Source organism: Clytia hemisphaerica, unplaced genomic scaffold (assembly GCF_902728285.1).
Source record: "Clytia hemisphaerica strain Z4C2 unplaced genomic scaffold, Clytia hemisphaerica genome assembly, whole genome shotgun sequence".
Classification (NCBI taxonomy): Eukaryota; Metazoa; Cnidaria; class Hydrozoa; order Leptothecata; family Clytiidae; genus Clytia; species Clytia hemisphaerica.
In genome coordinates, this window is record NW_027104025.1 from 339,036 (window position 1) to 356,661 (window position 17,626).

The window sequence follows — 17,626 nt, forward strand, 5'->3', positions numbered from 1 at the left end:
ACCTTGGTTGATGTGGTTGCGATTGCAGTTTAATTGGGTCGGTCGATTCGGTATCATTCGGATTAATGGTAAGATTCGTAGAGTTTATTGCAGCAGGTTCTTGTGGATTTGATTCACTGAAGTGAAAAGACTAGCTTTAGAATGTTTTCGCTCAAAGCGATTAGTAAAAATCAAAAACACAGTAAATTTAAAAAAATTGTTACTGCAAATTAACGGTCGGTAAATAAAGGTTATCAATAGCATTATGATATTACATGGTCATTTACCGTTTTTTCTTGCTGCACCATGAAAACAATGTGTCTTGACGTCTTTTTGGCATGACCAGGTGAAAATTAAACAAAAACTACATAAAAAACTGCACGAATAAACATAAAAAAAAGTTGAGGGAAGTGTGTTTATTCGTGCAGTTTTTTATAAGTGTAGTTTTTGTTTAATTTTCACCTGGTCATGCCAAAATGATAATATAAAAAAAAGAAAATTTATACCTATTATTCTATTATTGTTGCTGATTTTTATGTAAATAAAGATGAAATTATGTAGCAAAAATGATCTTGTTTAGATAAACTCCGGTTAGCTGTTTTTGTTTAAAGACAATTATAACAAATTAAAAAAGAAATACTTTGCATTTTGCAAAAAAAGCATTTTTGAAAAAAAAAATTGCGAGGCATAGCCCCCCTTTGCCCCTCCCCCCAGTTGCTACGGCACTGCAAGAGAAAGGCCGATCGGCCAAGAATAAGTCAGATATAACAATCAAATTAGAAATATATGTGCTTCTATGTAACACTTTAAGGAAGGGAGGTCCAAGATGATCTAAAGAGTGAACATTCTAAAACATTTTGTTTTAGTGTAAAAGAATTTGCACTTTTTTTCTTATGCTGGTATTAAAATTGATCCCTTTCGCACAACAAGAATTTGGGGCAGCTGGTAAGAATACAGCCAAGACAATGGTGAACTGATTCGGAAAACACACGCTTTACCTTAATAGGAACACATTTTGCGAGGATTAAATTTTGCGGAGTTCGTGGATATAGCAGATTTAACGGATTTGGGTATTATCCGCGAAATTAAAGTACATTTCAAATTAGCTGGCAGTAAATTTTCAATTAGGTATTACTTTTCGTGTCCAATATCTTACAAATTAATTTTTTTTTTCGAAAAATAATTTCACGGCTGACATGAGTATGGACATGGTCGGAAATATCTTTTGATGGTCAGGTATATGTCAAAACTTAGATTTTTTACAAAATCGTGGGAAAATTGATGGTCGGAAATATTTATAAAATATGCTGATATGCCAGACCGTCAAAAGATATTTCCGAATATCAAAGATATTTCCGCCCGTCTAAGGAAAAATAATAGGCAGTACCTTCACCACTCTAGTCAAAAGTTAGGTGCCCTGGAGAAATGCAAAATTTTGAAGGCCAAAGATTGGTTGGAAATAAATTGCGGTCATGTAGATTTACAGAGTATAAGGTTGTGGTTTTTTTCTTTGCTCAAAGTAACATTCTAGAAAAATTAAGAAAAAGTATAAAAAGTGCCCTAATCATAATACAAAAAATCGGAAAACCTGCAAAAACAATACATATTGCGTAAAAACAATACTAACGCTAGCATAGTTAACTACACTAATATTAGTTAAAAATCTAAAATTGCTAAAATTAAGCAAAATTTATAGTTCAGCCAAAATCAACAGTGATTTCATTTCAGTTCAAAAGCTACTCGAACCACTACACCAACAATCAGGGCGATTATAGCGCCAACCCACCCTAATGCATAAGACCAGCCATAGTAAAAAGTTACGCCATTTAAACTATTATCGTTTTCATGGTCGTGAGTGTAGATTGCCAAACCAACCAACGCCGAAGTGGAAGCATCAATTATAAGCCAGGAGATAAGTTTAGGAGAGATTTTGTCAGTGACCATTTGTAAGATAACACACACGACAGCTGCGATGGATGCTAACACAGACAAGATCATGAATGCTTGAATCACCTTACGTTTGACAGTGACCTCTATGAGATCTGACACATCTTTGCAAGATTGACGAGCCTCAGTTTTAGCTTTAAAGCAGAATCTGAATAAACCTGCGCTTAAGTCTCCAGATGCTCCGTTCGACAATCCTAAATAAGATGAAAATTTTGAAATTGACCCTACTTAGTCTGAATCGCAGACCTCTATAGATATACTTCCTATAGGCTGATTCTCAACGTTTTCGAGCACTTTTTGAAAGTAACTTTTTCATTCAATCGAGATTAACTTTTGATCTAATAAACCAAATTTAATAAATGACCCGTCAAAATTTAAGTTAATCTTTCTTCTTTACGATGTAAAAGGATTCATTTTTCAAAAATTTTAGATCTCGGAAAAGTTAACTTTAAAGGCGCACCCGGTAGAATAAGAATTTCTTTGTATTACCGTCCACCGCTATAACGTCCTCGTAATGTAACCACCCAACACCACCAGTAGAAGCTGATAATAATACGAAAACTGCAACACATGCAATCAAAACTACAACTTTCTTTGCTTCAACCATCTTGATCAAATTCTGAAAGATAACAAAAATACAAAAAATTGAATCTAGTGCCTCCACCACTTCAGAAGAACTGTTTTGAAGAGAGCGAGGTGAGAAATGAGGGAGCAATAATATTAATACACCTTTCCGACCGTAGCCGCCAATAGCTGCACGGGAATTTTCTACCACCCTAAACTCGATCCAATCCTTTTTTATACTTTTTTCTATTGTCTTTAGGCATGAAAAAAAGACTGGGCTACGGTCGAAAAGGTGTATAAAGGGGCACCGATAACAAAAAGTCTCTAAAAAGAGCACCACACTTTGATAAACTATCCCCAGAAATTCCTCACCACGTCGTTTTCCCATCGCCTTTCAGAGAGTTGACGCGATTAACTCACGAGTCAACTTTTTTTCGAACCAACTTTCTCCCAAGGCAACTCAGCCCGAGGAAAATTTCTCACGAAGTAATTTTGTTACCGTATAGCCTTTTTCGCAATCGAGCATAATGTGATTGCAAATGAAACCTTTTTCATTAGAACTAACAAGGTTTCTAACAAAGACACTGATATGTTACCTTTAACCTGAATAAAGTGTTTATAATTGCAACTAAAATTAGAAAGACTTGAAAATCTTAAAGGTCTCCTAAATTAATTTACTTTATTCCCAATTTAGCCTAAAATTCGGTCTAATTTTCGGTTAAAAAGACCCCGAAAATTAGAAAGTAACGCTGATTTCTTTAGCAAAGCGATAACAAGAATTTATTATAGACACTGGATAACCAACAAGCTATATTTTCATTGATTTCTCATGTTCTAGCCTTGTCCGCAGTAATGACATTATTGTTCACTCTCCTTCCTTCATTAAACGATTTTTCGTAACATTTTAATCATTTTTTTCATCTTAACACAGTCATTTTAATTCCCAAATGAAAATTAAGTTTTCCTTAGAGAGGCGAACGCATCAAAATAATTGCTAATTACGTGTCGTTATGACGTTTCAAGTTGCAAGAAAGATACGAAAAACATGCTATGTATGAAAAATTTAATGTTGACACCAGAAATTTTCAAAATTTAACCTCAATGAAACCACCGATCCACCACGAGCCTCCACAATATTTTCATACCACGGTGAAGCCAAGACACTCAAGTCTCATATATGTCGATCTTAGCTCTTCTCGGAAAGATGTTAGAAAGATATTGCCAACTTAAAGTTCTGTGTCATTTTAGGCCTTTTGTTTGATTTTTCTTGTCTGATGATGTTTTTGTCACAACAGATTTAATACATGTATCCGTTAAGTATTTCAGCATTTATTTCCAAATTTTTGGCGAGTAAAAGTACAAAAAGATAAAGATAGAGGACTTTTTAGAAATGAGATTATCAATAATTTTTAAAAATCAGAGAGCTTCGAGCCGCCATGACAGTTGTCCTTTGCGGGCAAAGCTAGATCCTTGATTGTTTTCTTAAACAAAAGAAAGACAATGCTTCGCTCTCCACCGTTTTATACGTTGTTTTTACAGTGTCTATAATAAATTCATGGCGATAATAAAAGTGGCATTTCTGCTAAAAAAACCATATCTTTTAGCTATTTAAATTTTTCTGTGTATTGTGATTTTTGGAAACTTGGTTATTGTTTTCATGACTTAAACAATGGAATTGATGATGCGTAATATGTCTCAAAATTTGATAGGTTCTTCTCAGAAAATGATTTTTTTTTCATTTCTGTATAATTCTTAAACTACTATAGACCAATTTGATGATAAATGACCCATCAAATCTTAAGTTGATCTTCCACTTTACTACTCTAAGGTTCCGAATAAACAAAATCGCCCGCTTATTAATTTTTAGAAACTTTAAACACATCCGTCAAAAAAGATCCAGTCTAAGCAAATGTTCTCTCATAAAAATCTTCTGCAATTCGCAAATAGCCTCGATTTTTCGTGGATTTCTGCCAATTTGATGACATTTAATCAACTTTTGTTATAATTATCGAAATAATATTTTAAATTTTGACGAAAGATGCACATCTCACATCTAAAGTTTTTTTGGGGAAAGAATGCAACGAGCATAAACTCGAACCAAGTCCCTAAATTCGATTTTTTTATGATTCTGATAGCGCTCACGAAAGGATTGTAATGATTTATTATCAGTAAAATTAAAAAGTAATACAAGTGGCTCTGGATACGACACATCAACGAGTGGAGCATCATTTGACTATATGCTAGTGGAGAGGTGGGCTAATGGCTGTACAGAAACCGGCAAAAGCTCACGTCAAAATTCTTGTTGCTGTTTATAATTGCTTGAAGTGAAACAGTGAGACATGACGAGCTTAACAAGGATTATTTGCATGTTAACAAACAAATATTGCAAAAATTTGCTTACAACCGTACGATTAAGTTATGATTATGTTTTTTTAACGCTTTTTACAAATCTTTCACAATATAATTTAGCATTTTTTTTGAAAATAAAAATATTAATACAATATTTCAAATATAAGTATTAGCCTAATACAATATTCAATAACTCTGTTATGATTATGTTACCGTACTTAGTTATACCAGACTAATCAATTTGAAATTTTATAATTACCTCTAACGTGAAATGATATCAATATCTTCTCCAAAGTTCTTTCACTAAATGATAGCTAAATGGTCAATTCCAAACCGCTTTTATAGTGAAAAATAGTCGAAAATGATTCACCAAAGCGACTAATTTCAGGTCGTAAAAGGTGTAATTTTAGGCGTAATTAAGAAGTCCAGAACTATTTAAAAATACTGATTAATGCTTCTTTCATTAAAGTCACAGGTCAAAGGTCAAGCATCATAGTCTTCTGAATCTTCCTGGAATTTAGTCATGTCAATTTCCTAATTTTGATTGCTTTTGAGCAAATCATTTTTTCCGGGTGATACCTTACCTGCCCAGCTAGCGTGCTAGTCTAGCTACAAAAAGAATATTAACATTATCAATTATTTTATAGATCTTCTCTTTATACCCTATTAATGGAAAATAGTACTTGTTTCTAGAAAAATACTGTAAAAATATACATATTAAACTATAGTAACTTAAACCAGACTAATCTAATTACTTTAGAAAGAATCAAATATGAAGGCCAAATATATTGCTATATTAATGTCTGGCAAAGTAGGGAACGCGACAGATTCTGAGGACGCGACATTTTTGAGATTTTGATGATTTCTAGGAAGGCGACAGCTTGAAAGATATTTCGACAGTCTTTGGAAAATATAACCTCAGTGCGCAAGCGATTTATCCGAAGAATTTCAATATTCAAAACAAGAGCAGTGCTCATATCCCGAAGAGTAGGAGTTTTACGCTCGAAACGAAGGAAGATATGACTAGCCTAACCCTACTCGGCTTCCATATAAACCAACCCAATAACAAATCAATTTCAATGTTTGACAATAGACTCTTTATTGCTTTCATGGGATCCATTGTTTTGGCCTTGTACAAGTGGTCATGAATTTATGGAATCTATATATTTCAGGTGCAAAGCTTTATTTTCCAGCTTTTAACACTAGCTTTTCATCAAAAAAAAAAACAGTCGTCTTAGTAGGAATAGGGTGAAGACTTCACTATTTTTTGTTTGGCATAGGACGAATATACTCATTTAAACCATTTTGGACTTTAAACTTAACAGATGTATATGTACGTCGGCTAATAATATTTTGTTCAAGTTAGACCTACAACTGTTTTTTGTCGTCACCAACAACTCAAGCCAGTCACAATTAGTTGGATTGGGACTCACCTCAGTGAGGGGGACGCTGTGTCATGGTTGCCGTCAAGAGGAAGGCCCCGAAACGGAACGCTTTCCCAGCTGGCACGCAACGTTTTTTCAACGTTCATCTAACGTTATATGGACGTTATGACCGTTAAATAAACGTTGAAACAACGTTGCGTGCCAGCTGGGTTCTCTCCTGATGACCCACGAAGGCTGGATCAGGTATGCAGACCAACGTGGCTGGCAATCACTTACTAAAGGAAGCTGTTATTCATCAACAGCATCATTTAAACTGTATTAAGCCAACGACCTAATAAAATAGATAGACCAGTATCCTATTGAAATGATCCGCGTAAGAATGATGAAAAAATTAATGATTTTTTGCATCATTAAAATGTCATTCCGCGTGCAAAAGTATTTTTTTAAGATTAGCTATTGGTTGATATTGATCACATGACCTAAATTTTGTGAATATGTTCTTAATTTCAAGTCAAACTTTTAGGCTTAAAAATTAGTAAACATTGTTAAAATTATAACATTTGTATTTGGATAGTGTTTGTGTTTTTTATCTTAAGAACGCACCATGAACGCACGTTTATTTTCTTAGTTAGAGTCTTTCAAAAATATTTATGTTCTTAAAGAAAATGCGCCGGTATAGCGCAACAGTGTTGTCGAAAAATATTGAACAATATCTTGTGAGAAAGATGATTAAAAATGCGATCAGACGTAAGCAAAAAAAATCGAAAATTATGTTTATGGTCAGTAGAAATTCGATATAATTGATTTTACACCATTTAGAGATGCTTGTAAAAAGTCTAATTTCTTTGTAATATGACTTACGCGGACGGTGGAAAGACGGCAAGATGAAAGAATACAAAATGAATAGAAAACAAAAGATTTTTAAGAGCAATTGTATGAAGTTCTTGGTCTATCTATTTTATTAAGTCGTTGATTAAGCCAAACACATATTTTGTTTAATTTTCTTGGATCGTTAATATTTTTGATGGAATGGTTTCGACGCCATTACTAAAATTGTTGGTCATTACGAACGCTTTTTGTTGGCTCATCATTTGAAACTTAAATTAAAGCATTAAATTAACCAAAAATTCCATCATAAATACTTTTTTCCCTTTCGCAAGGATACACGTGAACCAATAACGATGTCTGATGATTCTTGCAGAACTTACTACACGAGGTTAAGTAGCTGTAGACAATTTATGAGAGTAGGGGACCAATCCTTAGGATCCTTTTATGCGGCGCAACCGCACGTGGTTAGTTCTAAAGTAGGAAGGTTTTAAGACTTTCTTGAGAGGGGGCCCGCGAATTAGGCCAAGCAAAAGTTTTTATGACTAAAAGACTGACGTTTACAAACAAAACTGTAAGGGTAAAAAATGGGTATTGTCTTTTCTTTTAGGTGCTTTTTCACTACGCTAGATAGATAAGTGGTTCTAATCAACGGTCCTTTTCATAAAATTCTAAGGGTTGTAAAAAATATACAATGAAGATTCGTGCTTTAACGTCGAAAATTGGTCATTAAACCTTTTGTCCACCAAGAGAGGGGCAGACCTCTCTTGGCTTAATGACCAATTAAGCGAAAAAGGCAGCATAAATAAATTGGTTGCCATAAAAGTAGCAGAATGTGCAGAGAGATTCTTTTGTAAAAAATTGGTCATAAGGGAAAAGTGTTTTCTTTCCCGATAGAGTTGAAGAGCAAACTTTTATCTGCATTGATTTAATACATAAGACGAGGAATCTTGTCACAGAAAATGTTCATTAGAAGGCTGTAATTCTAAATCCCTTGATATGCGAGTTGATGATTTTTAATAAAACTTTCTTCAAATTCAAAGGGTTGTAAACGTTTTGACAACTGTTTTGGGAGTCAGTAATGTTTTCCTACCAATTTTCTTTGTTTCAGCTAATTGGTTTTCGCGAGACAGTCTCAGTGAAAAAGCAACCATTGTAAACTGTTCCTAATAGAAATCCATCTCTGTCCCCTTGAGTGTTCTGTTTTTATAAGAAAAAAAAGGAGACAAAGTAGTCATGCAGTACGTCTGCACATTTTTTGGTATGATGTTCCCGCTTTTCATTAAAAAAGTATTCGCAGAAGATACTTCCTTGTAAATGAAATCTAATTTTATCAGCGAGTGTTGTGGATTTGTGAAGCTTACCCGATTCCTCTTAGAGTTTTCAGATGTAAATATTTTTACAAATATTGTTTCAATTGACTTGAAATTTTTTCCCATAACCAGACATACCGTAGACTTGCTATCTGAAAATATCAGTTAGAAAGCGAGGCATCTCGTAGCGTAGCTTGGTATTTCAAATCAAAAATTGCTATTTATAATCTTACAGAAGAAATTTCTTATAACTGTTTTACAGATCCTCTTGATAATTAAAAGTTTTTAATTGTGAAGAATAAATGCAGCAGCAGCAGAATCATTAGTTCTATTTATACTAAGAGGATTAATTTGTCTGAGATGAGCAATTTAGAAAATTTATGGAGGAGTGTACTTTCCATTCATGTTTCAATAAATAGGATCTTCTCCACAGATCAATTTTACAAACTTATCGGCTCACGCCCTGGTCAAAAAACTTATCAAGATCCTACAAGATATCTTAAGATCCTACAAGTTCTTACAAGGTGACAAGATCTTACGAAATCTTACTAAGATCTTACAAGGAATGCGCAAGATCTTACAAGATTTTGAAGGAAGTTAAGTTCTTACGAGATCTTATGTAATTTCTTGCAAAGATCTTGTAAGATCTTAAGGTTTGCAAGAAATGAAAATCTTTTAAGAACTTACAAGTCGCTCCTGAATATCAAAAAGAAAAATTTACAAATTTTCACCTCAATTGAGTATATAGAGCTTTTTAACTTACAAATTCTTACAAAAACTTACACGATTATTGAATTCACGTACTTGTAAGAACTTACAAGACCTAACCTTGCCGCGTCTTTCTTATACTATGATGACAATTAAGAATGCTTAAAAGTTTAGTTAAGACAATCATTTCAGTTTTTTGAACTAAATTTCGATGTAGTGGAAAATATTCGAATAAATTTTGTCATTACCAAAAAAACATAAAATTGTCTCGACACCATTACTAAAAGTGGTGTTTTATATTTGGTTATTCTTGGAAGGCTTCTTTAGTGATTAGTATTTGTACTGACCTCGTTAATTTATAATAATGATTACTTTTTTCCTCTTACAGCTTGGAGGCTGACTCTGGAAGCCTTGTTCAGAAATTAAGCGGATGGGACCGGCCTTCCCACGAGAAAGATTACCCGAAAAGGTTGTGGAAATGTAAAGCCATGGAGATACGGCTCACAATTTCATTCAACTTGCCATTTTTCGAATGTTGGATGAAATATTGGACCGGTTTGTGTCAATGTAAATTTTTCAAAAAAAGGAAGAAAAAAGAATAAAAATAGCTTGGATATTGGATGACGTTTGAAGTTCCCGGGAAATCTTAAAATTTCACGGATGAGCTGAACCGAAAATTTATCTTATTAAAATAGCTTGCGGATGACTTTAAACTATTGATAATATGGTAGCACTTTCACCACTCTGGCAATAATTTAAGTGTCCTCTATCCTGGAGAACTGCAAAATATTGAGGGCCAAAGACAGGTTGGAGAAAAATTACGTTCACGAATATTATAGAGTATAAAGAGTATAATGTTGTGTTTTTTTATATGCTTAAAGTAACATTCTAGGATAAAAAGTAAAAAAAAGTATCAGCCAAAATCAACGGTGATTTCATTAAGATGATCCATAAGCTACAGAAACCACTACACCAACAATCAGGGCGGCTATAGCGCCAACCCACCCTAATGCATAGGCCCAACCATAGTCATAAATGTCAATAATACTGTTTTCTTTACTCTCAGTGAAGATTGCCAAACCAATCAATGCCGAAATGAAAGCATCAATCATAAGCCAGGAGATAAGCTTAGCAGAGATTTTGTCAATGAACATAACACAAACGACAGCTGCAATGGATGCTAACACAGACAAGATCATGAATGCTTGAATCGCCTTATGCTTGGAAGAGAGCTGTTCACTTTTGAAATCTGAACAAATATTGCTGATTGAAAAAGTTGAAAAACTCTTTTCAGTTCGGCATGATCTGAATAAACCCATTTTTAATTCGACAGACCCTCCATCCAACAATGCTAAATGAAATAAAAATTTCGAAATTGTAACTGTATTCTTTCTTTAGTGTTGACTTTCAATAGGTGGCTCTCTCTAAAGAGCGTCGAACCACAAACAGCGGCTCTGAATGGAATTTAATAGACGACAAACTAGTGGATAGAAATATTAACCTTTTGAACCAAAACTATAGTTGTAAAATTAGTTTAATTTTGAAATTGACTTTTTTGGTCTTACCCTCGTAATTTGACCATCCAACACCACCAGTAGAAGCCGATAACAATATGAAAACCGCAGCACATGCAATCAAAACTCCAACTTTCTTTCCTTCAACCATCTTGATCAAATTCTGAAAAACAAAAACAAAACAAAAAATTGAATCTAGTACCTACACTCAAAGAGACAGAGAACTGTTTTGAAGACAGCGGAGTAAGAAACACGGGGGGGGGGGTTAAAAGATTAAAGGAATACCGACAGCAAAATATCTCTAAAAAGAGCACCATTTTCTGGTAAGCTATCCCAGAATGTCCTCGCAATATCATTTTTGTTGTTTTTTTCTCGTTCTTTACTGTTACTTCTCAGGGGGTATTGGGTTGTTACCAGTTAGGGTTTAGGGTCAGGATTGAACTCGAGAGTAAGAATTTAGGACCGAAGGCCATCTTGAGGCATTCGTACCCAGTGACCAAAATAAGAACCTCGTTTTTTTCGTTCGTTCATCGACTCTTTATGGTGGTCTGAAATTGGAGCTTTAAGCTCCCTCATCAGTGCCGTAGCCATAAATTATATTCTAGCGGGGGCCATATAAGTTTATAGTATCTAAGGAGGCCCCACCATAGTTGGGGCCGAGGGGGTAGAAAAATCTTTGGACTTCACACCCTCCAGATTGGCTAAAACTACCTCTCCGAAAGTCAATTTTTAGAAAAAGGCAAGTAGAAATCGCGTGATATGCATATTAGTATATCATGGCCCCCGGCGTGCGAATTGAATTGAGGGGGCCAAAAAAATATGTCGCCCACCATGGTTGGGCGACAAAGAAAATTTTCGACTTTTCACCCTTATTTCACCCCTCTAAACGGTATATGTAAGATCTTTTAAATTAAAAAAAATTACTTTGCAAAATATTGGGGGGGCCATGGCCCCCCTGGCCCCCCCGGTGACGGGGGCCATGTATATTTTCAAATCATAAGACTATCATTGTAAATAGTTAGTGCATTACATTTTCAAAAAGTAAATATACAGACAAAGTTGACGAAATTTACACCTTTTTCAAAAACACCATAATCTGAAAATCTTTTGGGGGGGGCCCAGGCCCCCCCCGGTGGCTACGGCACTGCTCATAGAATTAAAAAGCAAAGAATGTCTTAAATGGTTAATATCACTGGTTCTTGAACTGCGGCAGGTGGCTAACGTTATCACGATTCTCTTTTATTTGATAAAGTAGCCTTCAGGAACGACTTTCGGTCAAATCGTAGGAGTCAATCAGTCAATATATGATTTTTGCCTGATGTACATCTTGGTCTGTAAAATACCAACAAGATAGGTGGCCGAACCAAAATTTTGCGAATCATCTTTGATTATTCATATCTACCACTGGTAAGAATTTCAAGGTCATAGTACTTGTCAATCTTAAGATTGTAAGTGATGGGCCTCGAGTCCCCCTCCCCAAGTTGCTTCTTCTAGTTTAATAAATAGGAAGATGCTCGAAAGGTTACCACGCTGGTAAATAAGATTGTCTTAAATTCCATTTAAAAATTATATATTACGTTTCATGACGTAATTAGACCTGGCAACTGGCACGAGGCAACTATCTCACGAGGCAATTTTGATGCCGTAGCCCTTTTCGTAATCCAGCATAATGTTTCTGTGATTGCAAATCAAACCTTTTCATTAAAGATCTCGAGAAATCGCTAAATTAGCAAACCTCCGTTTTGGGGGCCATTAGAAAAAAGCTACCTATCTTTAAGCGATTGAAAAATATTGTTGAAATATTGAATATTTTGAAGGAGAACTTTCGGGAAATAAAGTAGAGATGTTAAAGTTTTTCATGCAGCAAAAAGTTTTTTAAAACCTAAAATTTGATCGACGTTTTTGGGGCCACATACTGTAAGCAAACTGTGGGAAATGAAAATAATTTTTTCAAAAGAAAATGTAAACGTGTAACCATCTCTTTTCATCTACAACTTACATAAATAGTTTTGAGCTATTCAGCGTTTTATTACACGTTTTGTTAATCCTGTTAGCTTAAGCCGCTAGTGGAAAAAACGCCATTGTCTCACCGATCAATCCAGCCATTACCTTAGATAAAAGAGACATTGGATAGAGGGTCTCTCTTTGGACTCTTTACTCTAGAAATGACTGGGTTCGAAAGTGAGACAGGGTTGTAAACCAGAAGACAAATTTATCGACAAACGTAAAATTTTACCTTTTTGACGCACAAACCAAATAATTAGACTTCTCTAAATTTACCTGAAATTATAATGGAATCAACTCAAAAACCGTCTTCTTATATTGTGAAATGGTCCCTTAACAGATCCTACAGAGAAGAGGTTATCCTGTTTAACATTTTCATGTTAATTATAATTTTGAACTCCAGTTACAATCGTAAATTGCTTGTTAATGGAGTTAACAATAGGTTAACAATAGTATTTCTACTGACATCGTTAATTTATAATAATGATTACTTTTTTCCTCTTTTAGCTAGGAGGCAGACTCTAGAAGCCTGTATGTCAAGAAATTTAGATAACTATTTTAACTTGAAAGAGATATATATTCCACTTGATACAAACCCTCTTCTTAAAGACCGGATTGAACGTTGTATTGTGGAAATGTAAGGCCAGGGTAAGGCCATTTCTCAAATGTTGGATGAAATATTGCACCGGTTTGTGTAGCCTGGATATCCAGGCTGTAAACTATTTCACAGTCTAGTTTTTTATATTTTATGTTCTGGTTTACAGCCTGGTCTCCCTAGAGCGATTTGCATTCTGTGCAAAGTCCGCTTGCTTGCGCTCACTTCGCTAAAACCGTAAGGGCCAATCTTCACTACGTTGAGCAATTCTAAAGCAAAAATAGGATAGTCATCCAGTTGCTAGTGAAAATAGGGCTTTCTGTTATATGAAAACATGAAAAAGAAGAAACAGAGGCGAGTTCATTTTCCAAGAAAACATGGTTGGTCATGATAATACATGCAAACTTTTTTATGGATTCTGGTGTAATCTTTGGATGTTTTAAATGGTTTTAGATCTTGTAAGGCTGCTTTTTATTAATTTCTGTTTTGTTGCCTTGGGTTGGCTAGGAAAGTTTTGGAAACATGGGTTTGCACTTTCATTCTCTAGGGAGACCAAGCTCTATAATTTCAGAACTTTGTATGTTGAGGTAAATTTTGTTTTTTCTAAAATTTTGAGCTTGGATATCCAGGCTACGGTTTGTGTCAATGTAAATTCTAAAAAGAAAGAAAAAGAAGTGTCGAAAAATAAAGAAAAATAACTTCCGTTTTTAGCGAAACGAGTTTCTTGTAGAGGCTGATTAATAATCGGTACATACCCTGAGTATCAGAGGTTGACAAGACGAACATATCAACCTCTGAGCACCAAATAAAGAAATTTTATCACGCATGTGTCAATCTAATCACAGTAGAAAAAATCAAAGATGAAGAGCAAGTATTACCATACTAATGTCTGGCAGATTGTATCAATATACATGTTTACTATTGACGAAATTCCCAAGAAACCTCCGAGTGTAATTGAAATGAGTTTCTTTCAAAAGAAATCTTCTACACGATTCCCAAATTTACAGTACTTACTAAGGGTGCTTTTTCACTGAGACTGTCTGGCGAAAATCGATTTGCCGAAACAAAGAAAATTGATAGGAAAAAATTACTGACTCCCAAAACAGTTGTCAAACTTTGAATTTGGAGTTAACTGCAGCATGGTTGACAAAATCTAATTAAAAAATATTTTAAGTCAGTCGTTTCTATAAACAGTTCTCCAACAGTGGAGGCAGTTCTTTCATTTTATGCAAAAACCGAACCATTTCACTGCTGATAAATGTTGATGGTGTGGGTGCTTTTTCACTGAGGCTGTTTAAGAAAATCGATTAGCTGAAACAAACAAAATTGGTAGGAAAACATTATTGACTCCTAAGACAGTTTTCAAAGCGTTTACAACCCTCTGAATTTGAAGAAAATTTTATTAAAATCATCAACTCGCATATCAAGGGATTTAGAATTACAGCCTTCTAATGAACATTTTCTGTGACAAGATTCCTCGTCTTTTGTATCAAATCAATACAGATGAAAGTTTGCTCTTCAACTCTATCGGGAAAGAAAACACTTTTCCCATACGACCAATTTTTTACAAAAGAATCCCTCTGCACATTCTGCTACTTTTATGGCAACCAATTTATTTATGCTGCCTTTTTCACTTAATTGGTCATTAAGCCAAGAGAGGTCTACCCCTCTCTTGGAGGACAAAAGGTTTAATGACCAATTTTCGACGTTAAATCTGGAATGCTGATATGAAACGATCAAAATCTGATGTTAAGCACGAATCTTTATTGTATATTTTTTACAACCCTTAGAAATTTATGAAAAGGACCGTTGATGAGAACCACTTATCTATCTAGCGTAGTGAAAAAGCACCCCGTACAAGTTCATGCTACATAGGCTGCGTTTAGACCAGCCTGGCATTTGTAATTGCTTGCAGTATTCTTTTGAATTCTATTGTTCCGCGCAATTGTTCGGTTTGCCAAATGCCTAATGATACCAGCGTGTTGGCATTTCGTTGCCAATTTCGTGTGAAATTGCATGCTTTTCATTGTTTGATCTGTCAAAGTTGAACTTGAGGGAATCACCTTTTCAGTAATGACTCTAAAAAGACGATTCCTTAAATGCCATGACAGAAAGTACAATTAAAAAAGCTATTAAAATCGAATCCCTCATGAGCAAATGCCAAATTACAAATGCCAGTTGGTCTAAACGCAGCCATAGAATATATTGATCAAAAAAGTAATTTGCGTAGTTGTCGGGTGTTTTTAGTCTGCAAGTTAAAGCTAATTGTTGCTTGAACGTGTGAATCATATAAATGTTTTGTTGATGAAATAAAGAAAGGCTGGAAAAGAAAAGAAATTTTATTAATTCTCGCTGGAATGCCAGAGACTCGTTCAAGCAAAAGTAATAATTTCTTTTGTTTTCCTGGGGAAGGTCTGACGTTCCTTGAGATGTTGGAAAGCGTGCAGTGTAATTACTTAACAATGAGTTTTAAAAATCAATGTGAATGATTTCCTTTGAACTTTTTACGTCTTTTAAACATCTTCCTTATAATAAACACCTTAAGTCTGTGTCCATCCATTTTGACTTTTCACAGATTTTTACATTTGAAAGAGACTCGCAACATATTGATATAGTTTTGTTCACTTTCATTTGGATAATGTTTTTTTAAAACCCATTAATTTCATTATTTTCGAAAGTTGAAAGAAAATATTTGCTTCTGAGGTCGTTAAAACGATTATCCAAACGAAAATGAACTGACTATACATATTTGAACAAATTAAATTAAAAACCCTAAATTTGTATATTTCCAATACGTGTAATACGGCTATTTTTCCATATAAGAATCAAAAATATTCTAATGATAAGTGACATTCCGAAAAGAATCTCGGTTCACAAACCTATTTTAATTGCTCATTTTACTTAATCATATCGACTTCAAGTATGCTTGACATCTTCAGCAAACAATAGAGAAAATCTTGCATTCAATTGCTCACCATGTTTCAAGCAGATAGAGTGAAAACACCCGTCATCTTCGTTATCGAAATCATTTTCCAATTTTTTATTTGTTTAAAATGAATTGGAAAAATCGTTTACATGATTTCTTTTAAAAATTTAATGGATCTTCTCCTCGTTAGGTCCTTTGTCTTAAGAGGTACCCAAACCTACCTCTTGTAACGATGGCAACAACGAGGGAAAGATCGATTATGTTTATAAAAGAATTTGTAAAAGTGATTTTGAGCTTTTGTTTCGTTTATGGTCTGAACTGTTATCGATAAAGGCAGTGTTAATCGATTTCTCCCGACAGATGTAAACCCACCCCTCTACTGCTCTCTTGGAGAACAAAAGGTTTAATGACCAAAAATCTGGAATATTAATATGAAGCGATCAAAATGTTGATGAGAGCCACTTATCTATCTAGCGTAGTGAAAAAGCACCCTAAATTATCAATTATGGTAATGTTACTTCAATTGAATAGGGGGTATCAGAGAAAGAATTCCAGGGGGTGTTGTTTCATTTTTCCAAGGGGGTAAAAAGTTATTTTGAATTTCCAGGGGGTAAAAGACTGATTTTAGTTCGTCCACCCTTATTTCAGTTTATGAAAAGTGTAAATTTTGCCATTTTCCAGGGGGGTATCCAGACATTTTCGATGATTTTTTTTCACTTGAAAAGGTTCGTCCACCCCCTGTATGGTTTTTTAATGGAACAGCCCAATTCTCTATCACTGACTCTTTTTAAAAAGCGTTGATAACATTTTTGAGCTGTGTTTTCAACGACGCCAAAAAATTTCAACATTGAACTTAATCCAAGATCTTGGATTGTTGTCATGATTAATTTTCCTGCGTTGATACTTCACACTGAATAGAATCTAGATTTGTCGGCACAGGTCGATATATGATTTCTGCATGTGCTTTCCACGGTACTCGGTAGATCCTTTTTCCTAATAAATACCACTAAATAAACTATTTTAGCTCTCGATTGCTTATGATGATTAATTTGCAAAAAGGTTCTACCCATTACGAAGCAATATAGATCGTGCTGTTGAAATTCAATGTAACCGACGAAGCGGGAAGCTGTTTTTCATAGAAGCGATAAATCCCGAGAAGACGTAAATAAACCGCACAGCGCCTATATGCGCACCCTTAGGGGTTAGGAGGAACCCCCCCACACCTGGTCGGTGGTTTAACCTCCAAAGATGTATGCATGGTTGGGGTTTTTAGGTTTATGCCCCAGGATAGTTAGACTGGGGATGCAGCACATCAAAGGCCGACTACCATTCCTCTCCGATGGGAAATTGGCCCGCTCCTTTAGAGCTTTAGTATGGGCGGCTGCAAATCCGCCATTAGAATATCAGATAATCCGCTTGTTTGCGATCAATCTGCAACAACGTTCCTCTTGTGTTAGTAGAGATACAGCTTTTTAATCAAAAGAAAACATGAACAAAGAAACAGAAGAAATGCAAAA

General features: G+C 34.8%; 1 protein-coding gene and 1 long non-coding RNA gene across 3 annotated transcripts; both read right to left on the bottom strand.

Moving 5' to 3' along the window:
* Positions 1–1,486: 1,486 nt before the first annotated feature.
* LOC136811607 (epithelial membrane protein 1-like) lies at positions 1,487–5,148 on the bottom strand. The gene is made up of 3 exons (XM_067068234.1): positions 5,099–5,148; positions 2,416–2,545; positions 1,487–2,120 (listed from the first exon to the last, which is right to left on the bottom strand). The coding sequence occupies exons 2-3, from the start codon at positions 2,531–2,533 to the stop codon at positions 1,699–1,701; spliced, it is 540 nt and encodes a 179-aa protein (XP_066924335.1). The 5' UTR covers positions 2,534–2,545; positions 5,099–5,148; the 3' UTR covers positions 1,487–1,698.
* A 4,765-nt stretch (positions 5,149–9,913) lies between these two features.
* LOC136811608 (uncharacterized) lies at positions 9,914–12,943 on the bottom strand. 2 transcript variants are annotated; one of them, XR_010847253.1, is made up of 3 exons: positions 12,865–12,943; positions 10,636–10,747; positions 9,914–10,421 (listed from the first exon to the last, which is right to left on the bottom strand). It is a non-coding gene; the product is annotated as an uncharacterized lncRNA (long non-coding RNA). The 2 variants fall into 2 exon arrangements; XR_010847252.1 differs by having other exon boundaries at positions 12,821–12,943.
* Between the last annotated feature and the right edge of the window lie 4,683 nt (positions 12,944–17,626).

Bases quoted from the DNA above. Each gene is read 5' to 3' on its own strand.
- LOC136811607 (XM_067068234.1), bottom strand. From the start codon at position 2,533: ATGGTTGAAGCAAAGAAAGTTGTAGTTTTGATTGCATGTGTTGCAGTT. The intron at 2,121-2,415 runs GTAATACAAAGA...CATCTTATTTAG, and splicing joins GGACGTTATAGCGGTGGACG to GATTGTCGAACGGAGCATCT.